This window comes from Etheostoma spectabile, unplaced genomic scaffold (genome assembly GCF_008692095.1).
Source record: "Etheostoma spectabile isolate EspeVRDwgs_2016 unplaced genomic scaffold, UIUC_Espe_1.0 scaffold00004515, whole genome shotgun sequence".
Lineage (NCBI taxonomy): Eukaryota > Metazoa > Chordata > Actinopteri > Perciformes > Percidae > Etheostoma > Etheostoma spectabile.
In genome coordinates, this window is record NW_022603162.1 from 47318 (window position 1) to 69833 (window position 22516).

Consider the following 22516-nt stretch of genomic DNA (forward strand, 5'->3'; position numbering starts at 1 on the left):
TTTGTCAGTGCTTTGAGGTTAGAAAAAAAGTGCTGAGGTGTTTCTCAGCAGCGGTGTGAAAATGTTGACCAAAGGTACCAATAGACTCACCTCCTTTGACAGTAAGGTGGTTCTTTGAACCACATGGCACTTTCTATCCTGTGAAAAAGAAATGTACTGTATAGGTGCCCAACTCCACGTCTGTGGTTCCTCTGCAGGGTCTGCTGGCCCTTATTCTGTGTGATTCAGTTGATCTGACAAGGCTTTATCATGAAGTTGTTACTCCTTTCCATTTCAGATACATTCTTAATAATATATTTTTAATTCACAGTTGACTTTAAGGGGTTGGACAAAAAACTTCATCAGAACATGAATCTAAATGAATTTATGAAGGTTCACACTCTTGATGGACAGACCTCTCCTACAATTGGGCAAGTCACTTATTTCAACCTATGTGATGTCACCCGTCAAATGGCTACAGAACTGCATGCCATTAAAGACAGTGTAATCTTTAAAATGTGCTGGATGAACCAAGTGGAAGAGCTGTCAAGAGATACAGATGACACTGGACAGCACAATGGAAATGAAGAAATCTACACTCTTGACCTAGTCTACAGCAAAATATTCCAGAGCTGCTACAGCAAGTACAAAGGGCTCTATGATGGTCTGAAGAGTGGGGAACTGTTACTGGAGGAAATAGACAGTGTCTTTGAGGACTATAAAAGAAATTACGAAGACCTGCAGAAAGATTTAGACATCATGTGCAGAACAAATCCATCCGATCATGGAAAATGGATCAAAAGAAGGATTCAGCAAATTCAACAGTACCAAGATCTTCATCTTGCAGTGAAATTAGCCAAAATCATCATGGATATCAGGAACACAATATGTCCAGAAGGAGACTTCAAAGTACTGGAGAAATTGCTGCAAATGGTACATTTTCAACAATTTAAAGTCAGGAAGAAAAGCTCTGTCCTTAAAAATGTCATAGTCCTTACCTGTAAGACAGTAGACCTACTAATATGGCTTCATTCATAAGGTAGACATATTAAAGTATATTGCTGTCAATAAGTAATTAGCTTTTCCATTGTACACATTTATTGATGAGTAGAAATGGAATTTAAAAAAAAAATCACTTTATTTTACATTCACCCACTGTCCTAGATAATTTAGATTAGTTTGAGAAAATAAAATTACTGTAGTCATAAACTTGTATGTCAAATAGCTCTAGAAACTGGAATCAGTAATTATACACTCAACAATTTGATACTGTGAATTTATTTTTACAGAGTCATGCTGACTTCAAGAAAAACAGCCTGAATTGCATAGATGACACTCTCATAGAGGCCAAAAATATCCTGATGGACATTACAAAGGATCGCACGGAATGTCTTCAGATACTCAGTCAGAGCAAAGAGTTTGTCCTGTGGGTTAAAGAAGCTCTTGAAGGTACAGTAGATACCAGTTTTTTGTTACTAAGGGCCCTATCATGCACCCAGCACAGCGTAAAGTCCGATGCAAGAGCCTTTTCTACTTTAAGACCGATGCAGTTGTCAATTTCCCGTCCAGCGCCCATGTCATTTAAATAGTAAATGCACCATGGGCGTGCTGGTCTTACAGGGAGGTGTGTTCAGGTGCATCTTGGCGCCGTTGACCAACAAAACCTGGTCTAATGTCAATACTGCAGCATTTCATTGTTATGTTAACAGGGCATTAGTAAAATGTGCCTAGGCACGTGCACAGCTCGCGCACAGTATGCTTGTTACACAGAAAGGGATGTGCAGTAGCACACAAACATGCAAAAGATTTTAAAATAAAAAAATATTACAATGTGAAATAGAATTGATATGATCTGCTAGTGCGCTTTCATTTCATGCATGAGCAGATCAGTTTCTTCCCCTGAATATCTCTCCTTCCAGCTTAGCAAATCCGCCATCCTAATATCAATGCGCCAAGGTACAAACATGCCTGACTTTTAAAAGGGAATGGGAGATGACACTCTGATTGGTTTATTGCATGTTATGCCCAAAACACATCTATGATTAATTAAGACACTTAGTACAACCCTTTTGAACCATGAGCCTAGCGCACAGAACCTTTTTTTCATTGTTCCAAAAGTGGATTCGTACACACCCTGAACACACCTGTGCTAGGCGCCTTAGATCATTAAAATAGGGCCCCAACTGTTAAACACGTTTTGTATCTTCTTAAGGAAATTTGTAATTGCAGATATCAATGAGCTGAAAGTTTTTGTTGACCTGGCATCCATCTCTGCTGGAGAAAATGACCTGGATGTGGATCGCGTGGCCTGTTTTCATGATGCTGTCCTTGGTTACTCTTCAATATTGTATGGACTGAAGCAGGACTCTAATTTTGAGGCTTTCAAAGAGTCCTTGTCAAAATTGTGGAAGGCACTTGAAAATGACAGAAATATACCAAAGAAGCTGGTGAGATTCCACTCTTTATCTTAGCACCATTCTTTAACTAATTTCAATATTATTACTAAGTTTTCATATTGTCTATACCAAATTATTTGAAAGTGAAAATGAAGATTAATTAATTATCTGTATCCAATGTGACTCAGTACATGCACAGCTACGGAAAGTTTGGTAGGTTAAAGGCCCAAACGCATTGAAAGCGATAATTGACGTGCCTCATTTGACACGCATTAATTGATGCTTCTCACTTCAGGCATCAGATTTTGAAACTCCAACAACACACAACATTTTACACAGTTCCTTTTGAAAAGATATATCATCTGAGGGGATATACAGTATCTATCTGTGTAGTTGCATGCAAGTCTTATTTTATCCAATTCCATAAAATAAATACTTGGATATTATTTTTATTTTTTTATTTTAGTTAAATTAAGTTTTACATACAGAAATATTCTTTTTTTTGGTTTCAGCGGGATACAGCACGCTACCTGGAATGGTTAAAGACTGTAAAGGAAAGCCATGGATCTGTCGAATTTTCATCCCTGTCCCTGGCTACATCCATCAATGAGAAAGGGGTATACACCATCAAGGCCCAAACCCAGAAAAAAGTATGCTAAATGGACTACATAACACTAAGGCTTTAATATTCAAAAAAATATAACATGACCAAGGATTTTTATGTAATAAATACTTACTGCTCAGATAATTAGCTTTTTTGTATACTCTTGTACAGTTGTAATGTATATTTGAACTATGACAATTATCTCTTGTATCTGTGATGCAAAATAAGCACACTAATCTACCATCCATATTATATTGGTGTTTCTCTTTATAGCCTACTTTAGAGACTTCCCTGATACTGCAAATTCAGGACGGACATGAAAAAAACATGGCATGCACATATGAGGACCTGAAAGAGTTGCAGAATAAACTTATGCTCATGTCTGGAAGAGGGGAACAAAAACAGCGTGAAGTGGAACTCTTTGCAGAGGTGTTATATATTTTTGTAATAAGAAATTTGCATCCTGTAAATTAATGGAATGTTTAAAATAATTGATGTATGTTTTTCACATTGTAACTGTGTTCACTGTAATCCCACTTATCTTCTTCATATTTAGGTGTTTGACAATGTCCAAAGACTTGCCAAAGCCTTTGTAGACCTTTATTCTGCAGGGAACCCACTCTTCAGGTGTTGGGAAGCTAAGATTAATTGCAAAACTCAGAGTGACCCATGTATAATTATGGAAATCAACTTCTGCAAGACCCTGCATCATATCCAAATATGTGGAAGTCTAGTTGAACAACTGACAGCACTGTCCAAGAAGATGGAGGACTTTCTTGATGACTGGCAAAACTTCATGGACAAACAAAGATCTGATTACTACTACTTAAACTACTTCACAGCAGAACAAATATTCTACCTGTGCAGTGTTGTGACTCCGTCAAATGTGAATGCAGAAATAGAGGACAAAGCGTTGATGATGCTCTCTTTTATCAAACCAAACTGCACAACATCAGATGTCTGGAGCACATGGGGAAGGTTTCACAACCACTTTGAGCCTGGAAAAAGGATGAATGAAGACACTCACTTTCAAAGTCACTTTCTTCACCAGGAAGACAGCAATATGTCTTTAGCCGATGCAAGTCATTTTACAGCTGATAATTCAGCAGACCAGACTGTTGGTTTGAAAGAACTGGAACAGTTGTGGAATGGCTACATGAAGAATGAGGGAATATTTTTCCATGACCTTTTGGACATAAGGAGTTTAGGGGGTATGTTGAAAATGATGACTATCACAGAAAACCAAAGTGAAAATGAATGGGAAGAACCAGGGCTATCAGAGTCAAAAGACAATTCACTCAGAAGAATTCTCCCAAAAGGCCTCTTCTCAAACCAACCTAATCTCATAATTTGCCCACACGATGAGGTCCTGACTTCAAGTATCTGCTTGTACATGACCAGTGAGTATGACCCACTGCCAAGTTATGATGAGGTTCTCTTGTGTACCCCTGCAACAACTTATGAGCAAGTAGAGCTTTTCCTGAGGAGATGTCTCACACCAGGTGACATTGGCCAGAAGATTTACACAATGCTTTGGGCAGACCAACTAACCTATGATGTTAGCTGTGCAATGGAGAAGTGTTTTCAAAAACTGCATTCCCTACAGGATTACACTCTAGTGATTTTTTGCAGCTCTGACAAGGAGCACACTTACATTCCTACTGCATTCAGTCAGTTCAAAAGAGATTTTGTCCCACAAGAGCCATTGGAAAGGATTCAGAAGTACTTATCTAGGCATTACACGGTCCCCTCCAATCACAAGAATGCTGTGTTCAAAGGCGGCCATTCTGTGGGCATTGTTGCTTCCCAACGTGCAGGAGTAGGTGAGTGCTACATGTACAGTAGTTTTTCTTCTTACATCACTAATTTACTCTCTGCGCCAGTATTATGTAAGGGAATAATGTAGATAGATCATCATTAAAACCAACCAAAGAAATATTGCCTTATCTTCTGCATTATACAGTACATATTGAGAATCTGAACCTGAGAGAGATCACCCATGGGGATATTTTTTGGTGTGTCCCTTAAAAATGGGTTATGTATGAGCACTTACTGTACATTGTTATAGCAATTATTGTAATAAATGATAATTGCCTTAAGATAGGCAAAGTACCAGCATTCCCAGTTTTGTATTATGCATTCGTTTACAGTATTATTAAGAATATTTCAGCAAAACCAATGTTATTATTTTAAGTTTATCCTTTGACTTAAACCAGCGATATGGTGTTTATTATAGAAAACAAGGTGCAGAATCAAACTGATCAGGTTTTGTTTTCTGGGAATAATATTTTTGCTTCCTAGAGATACATCTGTAACGTATTCCATTCAATTATTAGTGATGCCATGATTTCAGTCAACCAAATGATATATGGTCATTCCACCATTTTAGGCAAGTCATTATATGTCCAAAGATTGTATGAAAAGCTGGAGAGAAGTGTTGATCAAGAAACTGCATTTAAGAAGTGCATTCGACTAACTGAACATGAAGTTGATGACCACAAGGTTCTACAGTCTTTGTATAATGCACCAAAACAAAAAGATATCAAGGTCTTTCACTTTGATGTGACATCATCGGTAAGCAATATTTATATTATATTATATTACCATGATAATTAAAGTTCTTTGATTTTTTAACAGTGTGGTTCTCAGAGAATCCTTAATATTGTACACATTGTAATGTATTCAATAACATTAAGACATTTTACAATTATGCCATTTTTTTATATCCAGGTACAAAAAGGCTTGAATGAATTCCTATTCAAGCTTTTCTTCTTGCGGTACCTGATGGATTCAGATGGACTGATGTGGCGCTGCAGCCACAAACACTTGTACATCATCGAGTTACTGGAAACCACAAATCATCAGGCCAGATATGCTCCTGGAACTGTAAGAGAGATCTACTGTTTACGCATTGTTCATCTTATGTGCTACGCAATGTAGATACATACAATCCTGTCAGAATCCTAGCACGTTCTTTCAGTTGACTGCATGACAAGGCTGACTGTCTAGATAGGGTATAGAGGTAATTGCAATAACTGAGATTAGTAGTAAGGAGAGTTAGGTATATTGTTTTAGTGACATTTTCTGAGGATCTTTAAAGGTGAGGATAGGCTTGATTGATTGATTATAAACTTGAATATATTTATTTGTAATTTTTTTTAGGGTCGAAAGGAAAACTTTGCATTCTTGGACGTTTTCCCGAAGGTGTTTTGTCGTCCACCAAAGGAGGTTATGGCTTTAGAAATGAGGAGAGGGGAAAACACTGACATGGAGAGTGACGACCCCCTCATGGATGACGAATGTTTCAGGAGTGAAGCTTATCAAAGACCATACCAGTACCTCACACGTTTTTACAACAATAACAACCTTGACAAATTCACTTACATGGGCATTGAAGGGACTCATGCAAAATGTCTTCAGATACTCTTAATCTACTGTGGCATAATAGATCCATCATGGGCAGAGCTACGTAACTTTGTCTGGTTTCTTAATCTTCAGTTGAAAGACTGTGAGAATTCAGACTTCTGCAAATTTGAGTTTGTTGGAGACACTCTTCAAGGGTTTAAAAACTTTGTGGTTGAGTTCATGATCTTGATGTCCAAAGACTTTGCAACCCCATCACTATGCATCACTGACCAGAGCCCAGGGAGACAACAAATTGACATCAGTGGGCTTAACGAAAGAGACTTAGCTCCATTCCTCATTAGAAAAAGGTGGGAGTCTGAGCCACATCCATACATCTTTTTTAATGATGACCACATGTCCATGACTTTTATTGGGTTTCACCTAGAGCTCAATGACCAGAATGGGGTTGATGCCATAAATCCCTTGACAAGAGAAGTGATCAAGAGAAACATCATGACTCGTGAACTGTACACTGGCTTAAGACTTCAGAGAGTCCCTTTCAATAAGGACTTTGATCAGCTTCCTCGAGATGAAAAGATTGAGCATTTGTGCAGTGTGCTTGGCATCAAGTGGCCAACAGATCCAGATGAGACATACGAACTGACCACCGATAATATTCTCAAAATGATGGCTATTCATATGAGATTTAGGTGTGGCATCCCAGTCATCATAATGGGTGAAACAGGATGTGGTAAGACGAGGCTCATAAAGTTTATGTGTGAATTGAGAAGGTGTGGAGCAGTGGCAGAAAACATGAAACTGGTCAAGGTTCATGGAGGAACAACATCAGAAATAATATATGAAAAAGTGAGGGAAGCAGAAACTATTGCAAAGACCAACAAAGAGAATCTTGAATTTGACTCAGTTCTCTTCTTTGATGAAGCAAACACCACAGAAGCCATCAGCAGCATCAAGGAGATAATTTGTGATAACTCTGTGCAGGGAAAACAACTTAGCTCTCAGTCAGGACTGCAGATTGTTGCTGCATGCAATCCTTACAGGAAGCATACAGACCAGATGATTGAAAGGCTAGAGGCTTCTGGATTGGGCTACCGGGTCAGAGCTGAGGAGACTGGTGACAGACTTGGCTCCATCCCTCTTCGTCAGCTTGTGTATCGTGTTCATGTGTTACCCCCCAGCATGATTCCTCTTATTTGGGACTTTGGGCAGCTCAATGACTCAACAGAGAAAATGTATATTGAACAAATAGTGCAAAGACAGGCTAAGGCCAACTTGATTGATAAGGATTATATTCCAACCATAACTCAGGTGTTGTCGTCATCACAAAAGTTCATGAGGGAGAGGAAAGATGAATGCAGTTTTGTAAGTTTAAGGGATGTTGAACGTTGCATGCAAGTGTTTGTGTGGTTCCACAAAAATCACCCCACTTTTGATTTGGAACTGAGAGCATTCCTTCAAGAGGCATATCAGAGGAAAAAAAACGATGAAAAGATGTTATCATTTTTATGTGACAGAGTAATCTGGTCACTGTTGATGGCCACTGGAGTGTGCTATCAGTCCTGCTTGGAGGACAAAAGGCAATATCAGAAAACTATCAGCCCGTTGCTTCCTGGTAAATACAACATACAGAGAGAAATCCAACTCATGCAGGACCTCCTACTCAATGGTGTACCCATGGGTAATACAATAGCCAGAAATGAGGCTTTGAAAGAAAACTTCTTCATGATGGTGATTTGTGTTGAGCTAAGAATTCCCTTGTTTATTGTTGGGAAACCAGGGAGCTCCAAATCACTGTCCAAAACCCTAATTGCAGATGCAATGCAGGGCCCTGCCTCACATTCTGAACTCTACAAGAGGCTGAAGCAGATACATCTGGTGTCTTTCCAGTGCAGCCCTCATTCAACACCTGAAGGAATCATCAACACATTCAAACAGTGTGCCCGCTTTCAGGAAAGCAAAAACTTGGATGAATACATCTCAGTAGTTGTTCTTGACGAGATTGGATTGGCAGAAGATTCCCCTAAAATGCCACTGAAAACACTGCACCCATTACTGGAAGAAGGCTGTGTTGATGATGAGCCACAACCTTATAAAAGGGTTGGGTTCATTGGAATTTCCAACTGGGCACTTGACCCTGCCAAAATGAATCGCGGAATATTTGTGTCCCGTGGAGATCCAGACCAGAAGGAGCTCCGCAAAAGCGCTCAAGGGATATGCTCATCTGAAGAAAGGGTTCTTCAAAAGATCAAACACCTTTTTAACCCTTTTGCAAAAGCATATTTGACAGTATGCAAAAAAGTCAGGGGTTTTTTTGGTCTGCGGGATTTCTACAGTCTGATAAAGATGATATTTTCAATTACTAAAATCAGTAATGAGAGTCCCAACGCAGATCAAATCACTGAAACAGTCCTGAGAAACTTCAGTGGAAAAGATGAAGAGACTGTGATGAGCATATTCAGCGAAGAACTCAAAGATGACTTTACCAAAGCCAGCATTACCGCCATTGATTTGGTCAAGAAAAGCATCTTTCCACCCTGCCAAGTGGAAGAAAGTCGTTACCTTTTGATCCTCACAACAAACTATGCAGCTCTTCAGATTCTCCAACAGATATTCTTCTGTCACAAAGTCTATCCAGAGATCATCTTTGGGTCTAGTTTCCCAAAAGATCAGGAGTACACGCAGATTTGTAGGAACATCAACCGTGTCAAGGTTTGCATGGAGACTGGACAGACAGTTGTGCTTCTGAACCTTCAGAATCTGTATGAAAGTCTGTATGATGCTCTCAACCAATACTATGTGACCCTAGGGGGTCAAAAGTATGTTGATCTTGGATTAGGAACACATCGTGTAAAATGCAGGGTTCACAAAAACTTCAGGCTCATTGTCATTGAAGAGAAAGAGGTGGTCTACGAGCAGTTTCCAATCCCACTGATCAACAGATTGGAGAAACACTACCTTGACATCAACATTGTTCTTAAAAATGAGCTGAAGGACATTGCCAGAGAACTACAGAAGTGGGTCGATGATTTTCTGTCCATGAATGGTCAACCCTGGAAAAAGCAATATGCTCCAAGTGACATCTTCATTGGCTACCATGCAGACACATGCTCCTCTGTGCTCCTGCAAGTAACAGAGAATCAAAGTCTTGAAACAGATGCTCAGACCATTCTGAAAAAAGCCAAAGACATTCTGCTCAACTGTGCCACTCCAGACTCTGTTGTCCGTTTGGACAAATCCAGACTGCCTGATGAGGAAAGAGAACATTTAATGAAAAAATATGTTCAAGACGAGATGCACAGTTCATTGGGAGACTACATTGTCTATCACACAAAGCAGTTGGAACAGTCCCATTTCATCTTCACTGAGGTTAATCTCTTTTTTACTATTCTTTTAAATGTTACAGAAAGTATCCACCCTAAAACGTTGTAGCAAAGTAAACAGCTATTGGTATTATATCTTACATTTCTGGTCCATTTACATCATAATAATTCTCAGCTTAACTAACCCCACTCAAAATTCCAATTTAGCTTTAGATGGTTTTCATCTTGACTGTAAATATCCTCATATGAAGTACAAGTGCAAATAAAGTTATTTCAGGTTTTACAGCACAGCATAGTTCCTGTTACATATTGATAAAAGGCTCTTGAAATCTCATCATGCATAACAGTAGAACTTTAGAAAAAAGAAATACAAAAAAGAAATTATTACAATAAATATGATAAACAGTATCAAAATGCAGTCCTATACAAATCCCAGCTGACCCCTAGCTTATGGTATGCATAGTAAATAACAGACTAATGACATACAATGTTGACAATGTTGAGTACTGTATACTATATGTAGTTGGCCGTTTTCTGTTAGCAATAGCAAGTGAGAAAATTATTGTTATATAATTTTTTTGTTTTGCTTTTTTGAAGGTTACAACATTTTCCAGGCTACTCACTGCAGTTGACACTCAACAACTGCAGAATGTGATAAAGCTTGATGCTATCAAGCTGCTCTCACTGCAACAGTTTGACACGGAGTACTCTTTCCTCAAGGAGATCAGGTGTGTAAATACTATAGCATGTCACATCTGCTTAGGTGCTCATTTTAGTCTCACTAAAGAACAGGCTTTTCCAACACCCTTGTGCTTATTTTGTTGATTAGATACAGTATTTGGGCCATGCTAAGGAATGTCAAATGATCATTCTGTCTATTCAAATGTAATTCATACCTATGTCCTGGTATTAGGGATTTTCTTGGCTCAACACATGCAGACAAAGTGCTCATTATCCAGACAGACTATGATGAAGACTCCCGCAGGAGGAATATTCTTTCCTCGGCCAAGTGAGTCTGAAGATCATCACATATTTTTTGTCTGTACATCTTTGTCTAACATTTGTTTACTTTTTTCTTCTACTTATGCTTATTACATGGATTTCTCAGGTATTCATGCATCAACGAAATAAACAAGTGGGCCACTACTGACAACACAAAGACATTTGTGTACTTTGTCACCAAACTTCCTCGAATCAAGGGCGGGACCTCCTATATTGGCTTTCAAGGCGGTTAGTCCTGCTGTTACACACGTACACACACATTTTTGTAGCAAATTGGTCTCTGTCATGTCAGCAACTCATTAGTGTAACAATATGTTAAATTAGCATAATATCAACAACAAAACCAAAGACAATAGTAATGGTAGTACAGCGCTGCAGGAATGAGTTCTACATCCCGAAAATGAGTTGGCATTTTTGCACTTCCAGTTTCTTCGTCTTGAAGTCAAAGGGTTTTTTGAGTGGGTTTTTGAGTTGGCTAGAAGTCTGAAATAAGGGTTAATAAGGGTAAATGTGGTTAACACAAGCGTGTTAGTGTCAGTGATGTTCGCGCTTTGTTCTAGGACATAAAATAATCAGTAAATAGGTTTTAAGCTTTTACATGTCTTAAAAAATGTGGTTGCCAACAAGTGGCTAAATAAGACTACAGAGGTTGTCTGGGACATTAAAGGTGCAAAATGATATATTTACAGGTAGCGTTTAAAATGGTTACTGCAGTCCTAGTCCATATCCATGACGTTACACTTCTGGGATTGCTCAGGTGCCGCTGGAAATTCCACCAGATGCCTGTCTTTTCGTCAGATGTCCGTTTCCTTCCGCTTTCTTTAAACTTTGGTAGATTTAAGGAATTTGATAAACTGATCCTCTGATCTCTGCAGGGTAAATCCAGACAGCTAGGCAGACTATCTGTCCAAACTGAGCAAACACTTGCACGACTAAAACAACTTTTGACTGTACACTTTCCATCCAAACAAGTTCCTAAGGCTATTTTGCAGCGACACTGTGGCTCAGTGCTGAGCTTAGTGCCAGCCATGAAGATTGTGATTTGTTTAAAGAAATGCCAATAAACCAGAGCATGTTTTTCACCATTTGCGGAATGCTGTGTGGACTAGCCAGACCCTCCCCCACAGATCTGTGGAGGAAGGTCTGGCACAGCAAGACTTCTGCAGTCCTACTCCGTTTCCATGGCGTTCCACTTACTGGATTGCTGAAAATTCCGCCAGGTGTTACTCTTTTTGGCCAGATTACCTTACGCTTTCTTTGTGTTGGAATTTGACTGCACTTTAGATCTCTGCAATGTAAATGGAGACAGCTAGCTAGACTATCTGTCCAGTCTGAGGATTCTGTTGCACAGCTTAAACAACTTTTCACCAAAACAAGTTCCTTTCCAAGGCAATTTTGCAGCGGCACCATAGCTCTCTTCGCTGCTCAGCGGTGATTGGTTTAAAGTACTCATTTTATGCTTTTTGGCTTTTTACCTTTCATGTATTGTTATTGATGTTTTATATGCATGTAATTGGTTTACAAAGTGAAATAGCCCAAAGTTTACCCCAAAGGGAGTTACCATCGCTGACAGAATACAGTGTTCATGAACTGCTCAAAACATCTCTACTGTAGTCTAGCCTTTATTTCTGTGACAAACGTGCATAATTTTGCGTCACTTTGTAAAACGTTGTTTCCTAGCTGCTAGTGTGGCACGCCCTCAAACCAAGCTAGTTAGAGCGGAGGCCTGAAAAAGAGGCTTGCCATCAACTCAATCATTTTTATTTATAGTATAAAATCATAACAAGAGTTATCTCAAGACCCTTTACAGATAGTGTGGGTGTAGACCACACTCCATAATTTACAAAGACCCAACAAGTCCAATAATTCCCCCAAGAGCAAGCATTTAGTGCAACAGTGCACTTTTATTTTTGTTGCTAGATGAATCTGACGACTATAAATGACGTGTCTGAAGCTACACACCCTCCCCTGCCGGTCCAGGTATACACTGCAACTCCTCACTGCCTAACTATAAGCTTTATCAAAGAGGAGAGTTTAAAGTTTTACTCTTAAATGTGGTGATGGTGTCTGCCTCCCGAACCCAGACTGGGAGCTGGTTCCACAGGAGAGGAGCCTGATAGCTAAAGGCTCTGGCTCCCATTCTACTTTTAAAGACTCTAGCATCCACAAGTAAAATGTAACGAATGAAAGACTAATTTGTTAACACCACTTACCACTCTAAAACGTTTTGCTCCAGTCTAGGTTGAGAAGCTGGTTCAGGTTGTTTTGCCTGTGTTTTAGGATCCGACTCAAGTTTGAACATGTACACTGAACGAAAGCCATAAGTTACCAGCCGAGGCAAGTTTGTTTTGGATCACACTAGCATGCTTGTCCGGGCCCACCCTGCTCTACTTCTGACTGGAGTAGCCAGACCCTCCCCTGCAGCGCTGTGGGAAAATAAAAAAGGGGCACCTTGGCGATACGAATAGCTATTTTCATTTTTCATCTGTGATATTGGCTTGTGGATCATTAAATCGATATATATCAAATAAATATCCAAAATGGGCAGATAACCACAACACACAGGTCAAAACAAAAACAGACAACCCTTCACACAATGGAAATTTGCAAGGAGAAAATACTGTCTTAGCATTGTTGTCAGAAAAGATAGTATTTTAACTTAGCATGTTTTCGTAATATCTGGTGGCATATTATGGTCAGTTTTTGATTTAATACAGGAAATATATTACAAATTGGACCTTTAATCATTAGCTTACTGGTGATGATGTTGAAGTCATGCCACAGTGTGTGGTTGTACAGTGTGTAGTTTGTAGTTGTTGTTTAGCCTAACGTTAGCTTTTTATTTCTGGCGATTTCATTTACGGTTCAAAAATCAAAGAAGTGTTTCACTTGTGAAGATTATCTTGCTGAACTAAAATGTGTAAACTTTTGTGTGACATAGAGCTTATTTTCCGCACTAATCCAAAATCCAATGGAAAAAGCCCATTGGCTTCTGGGTTGGCATGCAAAAATACATCATTCCTGCAACACTATATAGCCTCTTTCATACACAAAATTGCAGTGCAAAGTATTGTACATTAAGAGTAAAAAAATGGGGCAATTTAAAGGGGCTGTACTGGAAATAATTTTATTTCTGAGTGTTTACTCCTTTTTCAGGTCCATGGAGGTCTGTTCACATTGATGATCTCAGAAGATCAAAAGAGTTTGTGTCTGATGTTCATTCCTTGAAAAAGCTATGTATAAGTGAACTTTTTGAAGATCCCCTGGAGGGTAACTCATTAATGATAATAATTATCTAAATAATGTTATATATTTACATACTATAAATATATATATTCAACTATAATTCTTTCTTTTCAAGCCATGAAGACAGAAGACAGCAATGGTGTGCCACAGAATGATGACTCCAATGTAAGTTTATTAACCACTTGCAATTATAAACCTGGAAGAACAAGATAATCCTGATTACCAATCAGGCAACATAACCAAAATACAATATACTAATCTCTCATGCATGGTTGACTACAAACAACATATAGAGGTTATATTTTTCTTTTACTTTAGTTGTCTACTTGTGTATTATTTTTAATTGGTGACATACACAGCATAACAAGTAATTTAACAGAGTCAGCTAGAGTAAGGGAATCAAACACGGCCCAATGAGTGATATAAAAGATATACAGTTCAGGAATGTAAATGTAATGTTAATGTAAATTAAATTTGGAAAAGTTCTGAATACTGGAAGTCATTGTGCGGAGGCACACTGACTCAGTCTTGGAAATGGGAAGCATGTGTTTACGGAGTATTTTTTATCATTTGGTATAGAATTTGTGTCTTCACCATGATTTCACTCTTTGCACTATTTCACCTCTGCACTGTTTTGGATGATTCCCTTTTAGAACATTTTCCTTTTTCAGATGCTTGGCTGCTGTTGTTAATTCAGGGTCCAAGCCCGAGGCTGTAGGAACCGCTGTAGCAAAGCTACGCAGTTCCTACAGTTGAACCCTATTGTTTTCCTAAGGATTATATTTCCTCATCTTTGCTACTTTTCTTCTCCGCCTAAAACTCCCACTACAACCTAAACCATAAATGGTGGGGGGTGCAATGTGCAGGACTGATCCAAAACTCCGCAATGGCCTCAGGTGCAACAATTGACCCACTTCCTCAACTAAGTGGCGCTATAGCAGAGAAAAATGTCTTTGGCCCTATAACTCCCAAACCATACATCGCACATTCAAAAACCATATATCCACATTTTCCCTGAATCCAACTGGATATCCTGATATAGGGCCTTAGCCACTTTATCCCATATATATATATATATATATATATATATATATATATATATATATATGGGATAAAATGGGCTATATATATATATATATAGCCCATTTCCACCTAGACTTTTATGCATGACAAACTGGATTTATCAAAAACCTTTTTTTGCACAAAACTTGCCACTTAGCATCTCCAGACCGACCTGACAAAACGTTATTGAAAGAATTTTTATAGGATAAAAATTGCGCATATATGCACAAACAAATTTGTGTATCTTAGAAAATACCAACTTTGCAATATCTTGACCAAAATGAAGACTATAAACGCAAAACTTCAGATTCTTGTTTGACAAGACCCTCTGAATGTCCCCCACACATTTTACGAAAATTGGACACAAGGATGCACTACAAGTACAAAAAGTTTATATCTAAATTTGGAAGGTAGCCTAACATGTAGGGCCACTCCGGAGGCCACCCCTACAGTGGGGTACTGATTGGTCAAAGTGGACGTGGCCTATGAGACCCACATTTGGATTCACAACTTACACTAATGTGAACAACTTTAAATTTACAGGGTAGATGTACAATGGGTCATGGACCCCACGAACCAAAAAATACACGTGGACCACTAGGTGGCACTACATGGTGTTTTTGCCTTTAACTCCCACATTGCAAATCACACATTAAAAAACCTTACATCCACATGTTCACTGAATCAAGCTGTATCACATGATAGAGGCCTCGTCAATTTCCACTGGGATGTTTTTTCGCAATATCGCACAATGTGCAAAACCAGATGGCACTATAATCAACGTTTATTTGTTTTGGAAAATAACTCATGACATTTAAATGGGAAATTTGCAAATGCAATATCTCTGCCACAGTAAATGCCATCAGCATGAAACTTGTAAATTTGGCAACGATCTGCCATTGGGGGCCTCTAAAGTCAACATTGACCAGTTTTGGCCCTTTTACTCAATCAATTTTAATGGGTTATTTGCAACGGCAATGTACCGCAGATCTTGCGGCTCACACCTCTCGTTATTTACCGACGTTTGCCTCCCCACCGCTTTCGCACGCACCCCGGGTCATCGGGGGCGACTGGCACAAGGAGGCTTAGACATCGTCATAACTGTTTGTAGTTATAGTTTTGTTTTTTTACAGGTTTTGGAAGATTTGTTTGATACAACAGATCTGACGAGGACCTGTGTGCAGAGTGCAGTGAGCATGCTCAGAGATGTGGCAGACAATGGAGAACTCAGCACTAGGAGAGTTGAGAACCTGCTCACACTACTGGATGGAAGTCAGACACAAGGTTGGAAAATTAGTCATTCTGGTTTCTTCTTTTCATATCAGGCCATTGTTATACACATCTACTCTGTGTGCAGTGAAAATGCATCTCATTGAAAAAAGGTTTATCTAAATTAATTTTGTTTTCAAGGTCTGTTTTCAAGCATTGTGCGAAAGCGTCTCTACTCGCTGTTGAAGGACTATGAAGCCAACATCCCCAATCCAAAAAGCTGGGTTCTAACAGAGGCGTCTAATTTCAACGCTCTTCAAGAGGGAGGAACATTCTTGTAGGTCTCTCCTTAACATCCCTTACCTTAGCAGTCTCTGTGACCATTTTCTTTGCTATATTTGCAAACAATCTTTCTCTGTAATTTATTCATCACTTATATTTAATATATATTTAATTTACTTGTGAAAATGCACTACTGCAAACTTCAGCTTACCAAACTATTCAGCTGTTTATCACTGCCAGTTTATTACTCTCTCAACTATAATATTTCAATAGAAATGCAAATGTCAGCATGATTTTAAGAAAGTCGTATACATATTTTTCACAGGCACACACTATGGAGGAAAATCCAAGCAGTTGTCACTCCACTTCTAGCCAACTTGGTCTTAGTCATTGACCGAGATTGCAATTTGGACCTCCTGCTGAGTGAGTGTGATGACATCAAAAACCTTTGGCTTGAGATATTTGGGAACAAAGAGATGCTCCATGTACCTTATGTAAGGGTGGAAAGCAAGTGAGTGTCTTTTAATTATATTAACATGGTATCTATTCAGCAAAAATGCATCCAGTTGAGATTGATTTACATCTTTGGTCTGAATGCTCAAGATAATGTTGACAACATACTACCATGATGTTGCTTTACTCTGTTTAGTTTGTTGTACATGTGATATAGTTTTTTTTTTTTTAAAGAAGCATTTTAACTTATAACTAGGGCTGGGTATCATTTAAGAAAGTATGATGCCAGTAACAATACTGTACATTTAAAGTGATGATAATACCAAGAGAGTACCGTGTTTATAAACATTTTCTACTTTGTTCATTACCCATATGTGTATGGAAGCATTCAATTGTGTAGAATGCCACCACCCCTCCTAAATAATGTGATTCCTTTGTCTTGCAAAATGACATTCATACCATTTTCCCCTTGCTTCTCCAGCTCTACTGTCTTAATGGTACAAAGCCATAGCATAGGTGGCGACACCATGCGCTGTCTCATGCCCTTCAGTTGGTGGATCAAAGACTTCCTGGATGGGCTCATGATGCAAACATCCAGACATGAAAGTAAATATACTTTATAAGTAACATATCCAAATGCCTTCTGTCCATGAATTGTGCTGTAAGTAAAGTACAAGCTTTGTAACTGAAAGATTGAATCCTTCCTTATCACTGGCATTCTCAACTTTTCTTTGCAGCACATTCACCTGGTCATTTCCAAGAGTTGTTCTTGAACACTCCACTTGGCAGTTACATGGCTAAAAATGTGGATGAAAAAATGAAGAAAGAATTTTTCGAAAGGTACCTGCAGGATTTTGTTTCCATGACCATGAAAGGGTCATCAGATGAAGAATTGCAGGTAAGGTTAAATAAAGTGCTTAAGGAATGTATTCATTAGCTGCAATACCACTACTGTCACTTTCACATACATTGTTCCAATGCAGATACATTCTTCTTTTTAAGTAGAATATTCTTAAACGGAAAGGGTTATGATGGAACCAAGATTGGGGTACTAAGTCCAGCAAATACATTTTTATAATTACGAAGTGAGTGAGTCAAGGAATGACCTTATTAGGGCCCAAAATCCATTGATAATCCATAATCCATTGACATCCCCATCTGGATATACCAATAAGAATACTTTTTTTTTTTACATACTTCTAAGGTTCAGGAACTCTTCAAGCCAATTATTCATGTCGCAACAATTCGCCTCACTGACTTTCCAGTTCACAAGGATTAAGCTTGTTGTTGCAAGGCATATTAGTGAGATTATGTTTTTGTGCTTAATTTTACGATTATTTTATGCCTTGGGACTTAATAACTAACAAGCATGTGGCTGGGTCTAGGGGTACGTTTAGGTTTAGGACTTTGGAAAGTGTGTCTCTGTTTCCATCCCAAAGGGCAGTAATTTCTGGACAGGACCACAAAGACCAACCCCCGCAACCATGCCAGCATAATGCGGATAAGGGAAAATTTGGATACATTTTTTTAGTCTTGAGGGGTTGATGCATGCTGTAGTCAATTTAGAAATTGCTGCCAAGTGCTTCCAAAATTCTGTCCCAGTGATAGATTGTTCCCATCTTTCTTGTGTCTGAGTAAAATTGCTATTCAAGAAGGAAAGGAGTTTGTAAATGCCTGATTCCATTCCACTCTCAATTGCAAATTTTTTAAAGCTATCATCTATATCACTAAGAGATTTTCATGATAATAGCTTTTAATTGTAAGTAACAAAAGGAAGTTCAATTCAAATTGAATTTATTGACCGTTATGAAAAATGGAATTATGGTGTTATCCTTTACAGTTTGACCAATCTGAAGTATGTTATGTTCTTGCAATTGTATGTGTGTGTGCAATGGGTTGCATCCGCTGAAAACCTTCTGTGAATTAATTTAACTACATTCCCTGAGAAATCAATCACTGGATTATTTCATTTTGCGACTGTTTTGGGATACCATAATGATGCTAGAGAAATACATTTGTTATGCTCTGTGATTATTTGTCTTTCCATCTAGTCCCAATCTGTTTTTATATTTGGCATTATGGGAATCTGGCATTATAATTATAAAAGAAATTGTGTGCACATCCCAGACAATGTTTCAACCCTTCTGGGTCTTCTTCTTCAGGCAAAAAAACAAAAACATGAAAGACCATTGCCTTTTGTATTAAATTATGGGAGCATGAAGCAGTGTTTCAGACATTACATTTTTTTCTACTTTAATCTGGCATTATAAGACAGATAATATAGATATACATCAGGTACACCCAATCCGCCTTTACTCATTGGCATACAAAACATCTTGTGATTTATCCCATGTTTTTAATCTTTCCATATGAATTGGGAGATAAAGTATAAAGAATAAAGTATTAATTTCTTTATTGAGGAAATGGAATGTGGATGGAGGATATGATGTAAGTTATTACATTCATTTAAGTCAAGACATTTATTTTTCAACTGGTGGTCTTTCACTGGTTTTGGGAGAAGACATATTAGGGCAGTATGCATTGACAATGGCATTGACTGATCTTATGTCACTGAGCAACTTAACCAACAACGAAGATAACACACCGTGAAAGCATTTATAAAATTAAATTGTGAAAACGTTACCTCCAGGAGTCTTACCCAATCTCTTTTGGTGTAACTCCAACTCATCTTTCTGAGTTGTACTAGTTTTGATCTTGTGCTGTGAATTCAGCTTGATATACATTGGTGTAAAAATTGTTTAATGCATGGTTAAGTATAGGTTACGATCACTGATAATCCGAATCTCATAAAACTGGAATTGGCCGTTTTAAGCATTTTTTCCCGATTTATTACCCAACTCGAAATGTTTGAGTTGGTAAAGTGAAAATACAGTCTCTTCATGTAATATTGATAGACAAACATTCATAAGGTCGGTCTGAAATTATTTTTTATATGTTCTACAAATGGGCTTGCACACACTTTTAAATTTCTTATCTGAGCCACCAAGGGAGCAGCTCATTCTTTCAAATTTAAGATGTTCCATAACATTGGTCACCCAGCATCAAAATGACGGTGGGTTAGTTGATTTACATTGCTATACAGATCATATGTATAGCATATTGCCAATTCTTATCCAGGATCACTATTCCTAATTCTTCTTGCCACTGCTCGAGGGTGTGTCTATTGCTTGTAATGTGTGATATAATCTAGAAACTAACCCTCCCCGAGATTGGTTATAATCAAGGCAATCGTCAATCCAATCATGGCAGAGCTGGGAACAAAGAAATATGTTTTTTTTTAACATAGTCCCTAGACATTAGTTACATTTTTGCAATTTTTTCGAACTGCTTACACACAAGATCTTTTCACATCAATTGACTTTTGAAACCTGCAAAACTACACACCAAATCTCCACAACCATAAACTATGTCTCAGCCTTTCACTCAGTTTTGAGTTGCATAAAATACTTTTTTCAAAACCCTACACACAATTATCTACCTAACACACAAAAATCTAACCGGAAGTGACTTGCTTTCCTTTTCCAAATACAACCAATCAAAATCCTACATTCATTCACTACATGACATTTTGGTAACATACCTGGTCTCCAGTCTAAAGGTCTGGATGACAAAGGCAAAAGTAAAACGGCTTAAGTTTGGCTGCACTCTCTGTCCAGCCTCATGCTTTGTCAGCCCATGGTTGATGACATGATCAACTAAGGTTGCTCTGATTTCGTTTGAAAGTGTTTGTCTTCTTTGGCCATGAACTCCTCTACCTGCTCTACCTCTACTTCTCACTCTTTTTCCCCCTCTTATTCTCAACCTGCCTCTTCCTCTTCCTCTCTCGTCTTCCATTGTTGTTGTTAAAAACAGGTGCTCACCTGTGATCTTTTCAGTGTTGAGTGTTGACAATTAACCATTGAGGTGTTTGGCCAGGTGGCACATGTACAGTTGTGGTCAAAAGTGTACATACACTTGTAGAAAATCACAATGTTATGGCTGTCTTGAGTCTTCAATAAGTTCTACAACTCTTATTTTTCTGTGATAGAGTGATCGGAACACATACATGTTTGTCACAAAAAACAGTCATAAAGTTTGGTTCTTTCATAAATTTATTATGGGTCTGCTGAAAATGTCACCAAATCTGCTGGGTCAAAAATATACATACAGCAACATTAGTATTTGGTTACATGTCCCTTGGCCATTTTCACGGCAACTAGGCGCTTTTGGTAGCCATCCACAAGGTCCTGGCAAGCTTCAGGTCGAATGTTTGACCACTCTTCTTGACAGAATTGGTGCAGTTCAGCTAAATGTGATGGTTTTCTTGCATGAACCTGTTTCTTTAGCACTGTCCACATGTTCTCAATGGGGTTTAAGTCAGGACTTTGGAAGGCCATTCTAAACCTTAATTCTAGCCTGGTTTAGCCATTCCTTTACCACTTTTGATGTGTGTTTTGGGTCATTGTCTTGTTGGAACACCCAACTGCGCCCAAGACCCACACCTTCGGGCTGATGGTTTTAAGTTTTCCTGCAGAATTTGAGGTAATCCTCCTTCTTCATTATCCCATTTACTTTTCTGCAAAGAACCAGTTCCACTGGCAGCAAAACATCCCCAGAGCATAATACTACCACCACCATGCTTGACAGTAGGCATGGTGTTCCTGGGATTAAAGGCCTCACCTTTTCTCCTCCAAACATATTGCTGGGTGCTGTGGCCAACAGCTCAATTTTGTTTCGTCTGACCAGAGAACTTTCCTCCAGAAGGTTTTATCTTGTCCATGTGATCAGCAGCAAAACTTCAGCCGAGTCTTAAGGTGCCTTTTCTGGAGCAAGGCTTCTTTCTTTCTTGCACGGCAGCCTCTCAGTCCATGGCGATGTAAAACACGCTTGACTGTGGAGACTGACACCTGTGTTCCATCAGCTTCCAAATCCTTGCAGACCTGCTTCTTGTGATTCTTGGTTGACTCTTGACCATCCTGACCAATCTCCTCTCGGCAGCATGTGATAGCTTGCGTTTTCTTCCTGATCGTGGCAGTGACACAACTGTTCCATGCACTTTATACTTGCGTATAAGTGTCTGCACAGTTGCTCTTGGGACCTGTAGCTGCTTTGGAAATGGCTCCAAGTGACTTCCCTGACTTGTTCAAGTCAATAATTCGCTTTTTCAGATCCACACTGAGTTCCTTTGACTTTCCCATTGTAGCTTTTGTAGCTGAGTCTATCACTGGGTCAAATGAGCCCTATTTAAATGGGCTCATGAGAAGTCAACAGCTGTAGTCAATCAGAATCACTTAGAAGAAGTGAAGAGGCCATGACATGAAGCTAATTTGATTGACACAACTCGCTACATCACCAAAATTGACATATTAGTTGCTGTATGTATATTTTGACCCAGCAGATTTGGTGACATTTTCAGCAGACCCATAATAAATTTATGAAAGAACCAAACTTTTATGACTGTTTTTTGTGACAACATGTATGTGTTCCGATCACTCTATCACAGAAAAATAAGAGTTGTAGAACTTATTGAAGACTCAAAGACAGCCATAACATTGTGATTTTTTCTACAAGTGTATGTACACTTTTGACCCACAACT

The 22516-nt window shown here is 38.6% G+C and overlaps 1 protein-coding gene across 1 annotated transcript in view; it reads left to right on the forward strand.

The window, feature by feature from the left end:
• The window catches only part of LOC116677184 (E3 ubiquitin-protein ligase rnf213-alpha), a gene marked incomplete at its 3' end in the record, with an annotated part of 36078 nt that extends 18553 nt beyond the window's left edge, over nt 1-17525 (forward strand). The window contains 18 exon segments of the mRNA XM_032507836.1: nt 311-912; nt 1269-1428; nt 2209-2426; nt 2888-3025; nt 3253-3408; nt 3536-4802; nt 5369-5553; nt 5710-5865; nt 6142-9711; nt 10263-10393; nt 10579-10674; nt 10774-10895; nt 13824-13937; nt 14029-14078; nt 16109-16259; nt 16386-16521; nt 16792-16977; nt 17401-17525. Of these exon segments, the coding sequence (XP_032363727.1) occupies nt 311-912; nt 1269-1428; nt 2209-2426; nt 2888-3025; nt 3253-3408; nt 3536-4802; nt 5369-5553; nt 5710-5865; nt 6142-9711; nt 10263-10393; nt 10579-10674; nt 10774-10895; nt 13824-13937; nt 14029-14078; nt 16109-16259; nt 16386-16521; nt 16792-16977; nt 17401-17525 (7563 nt within the window).
• Nucleotides 17526-22516: the final 4991 nt, after the last annotated feature.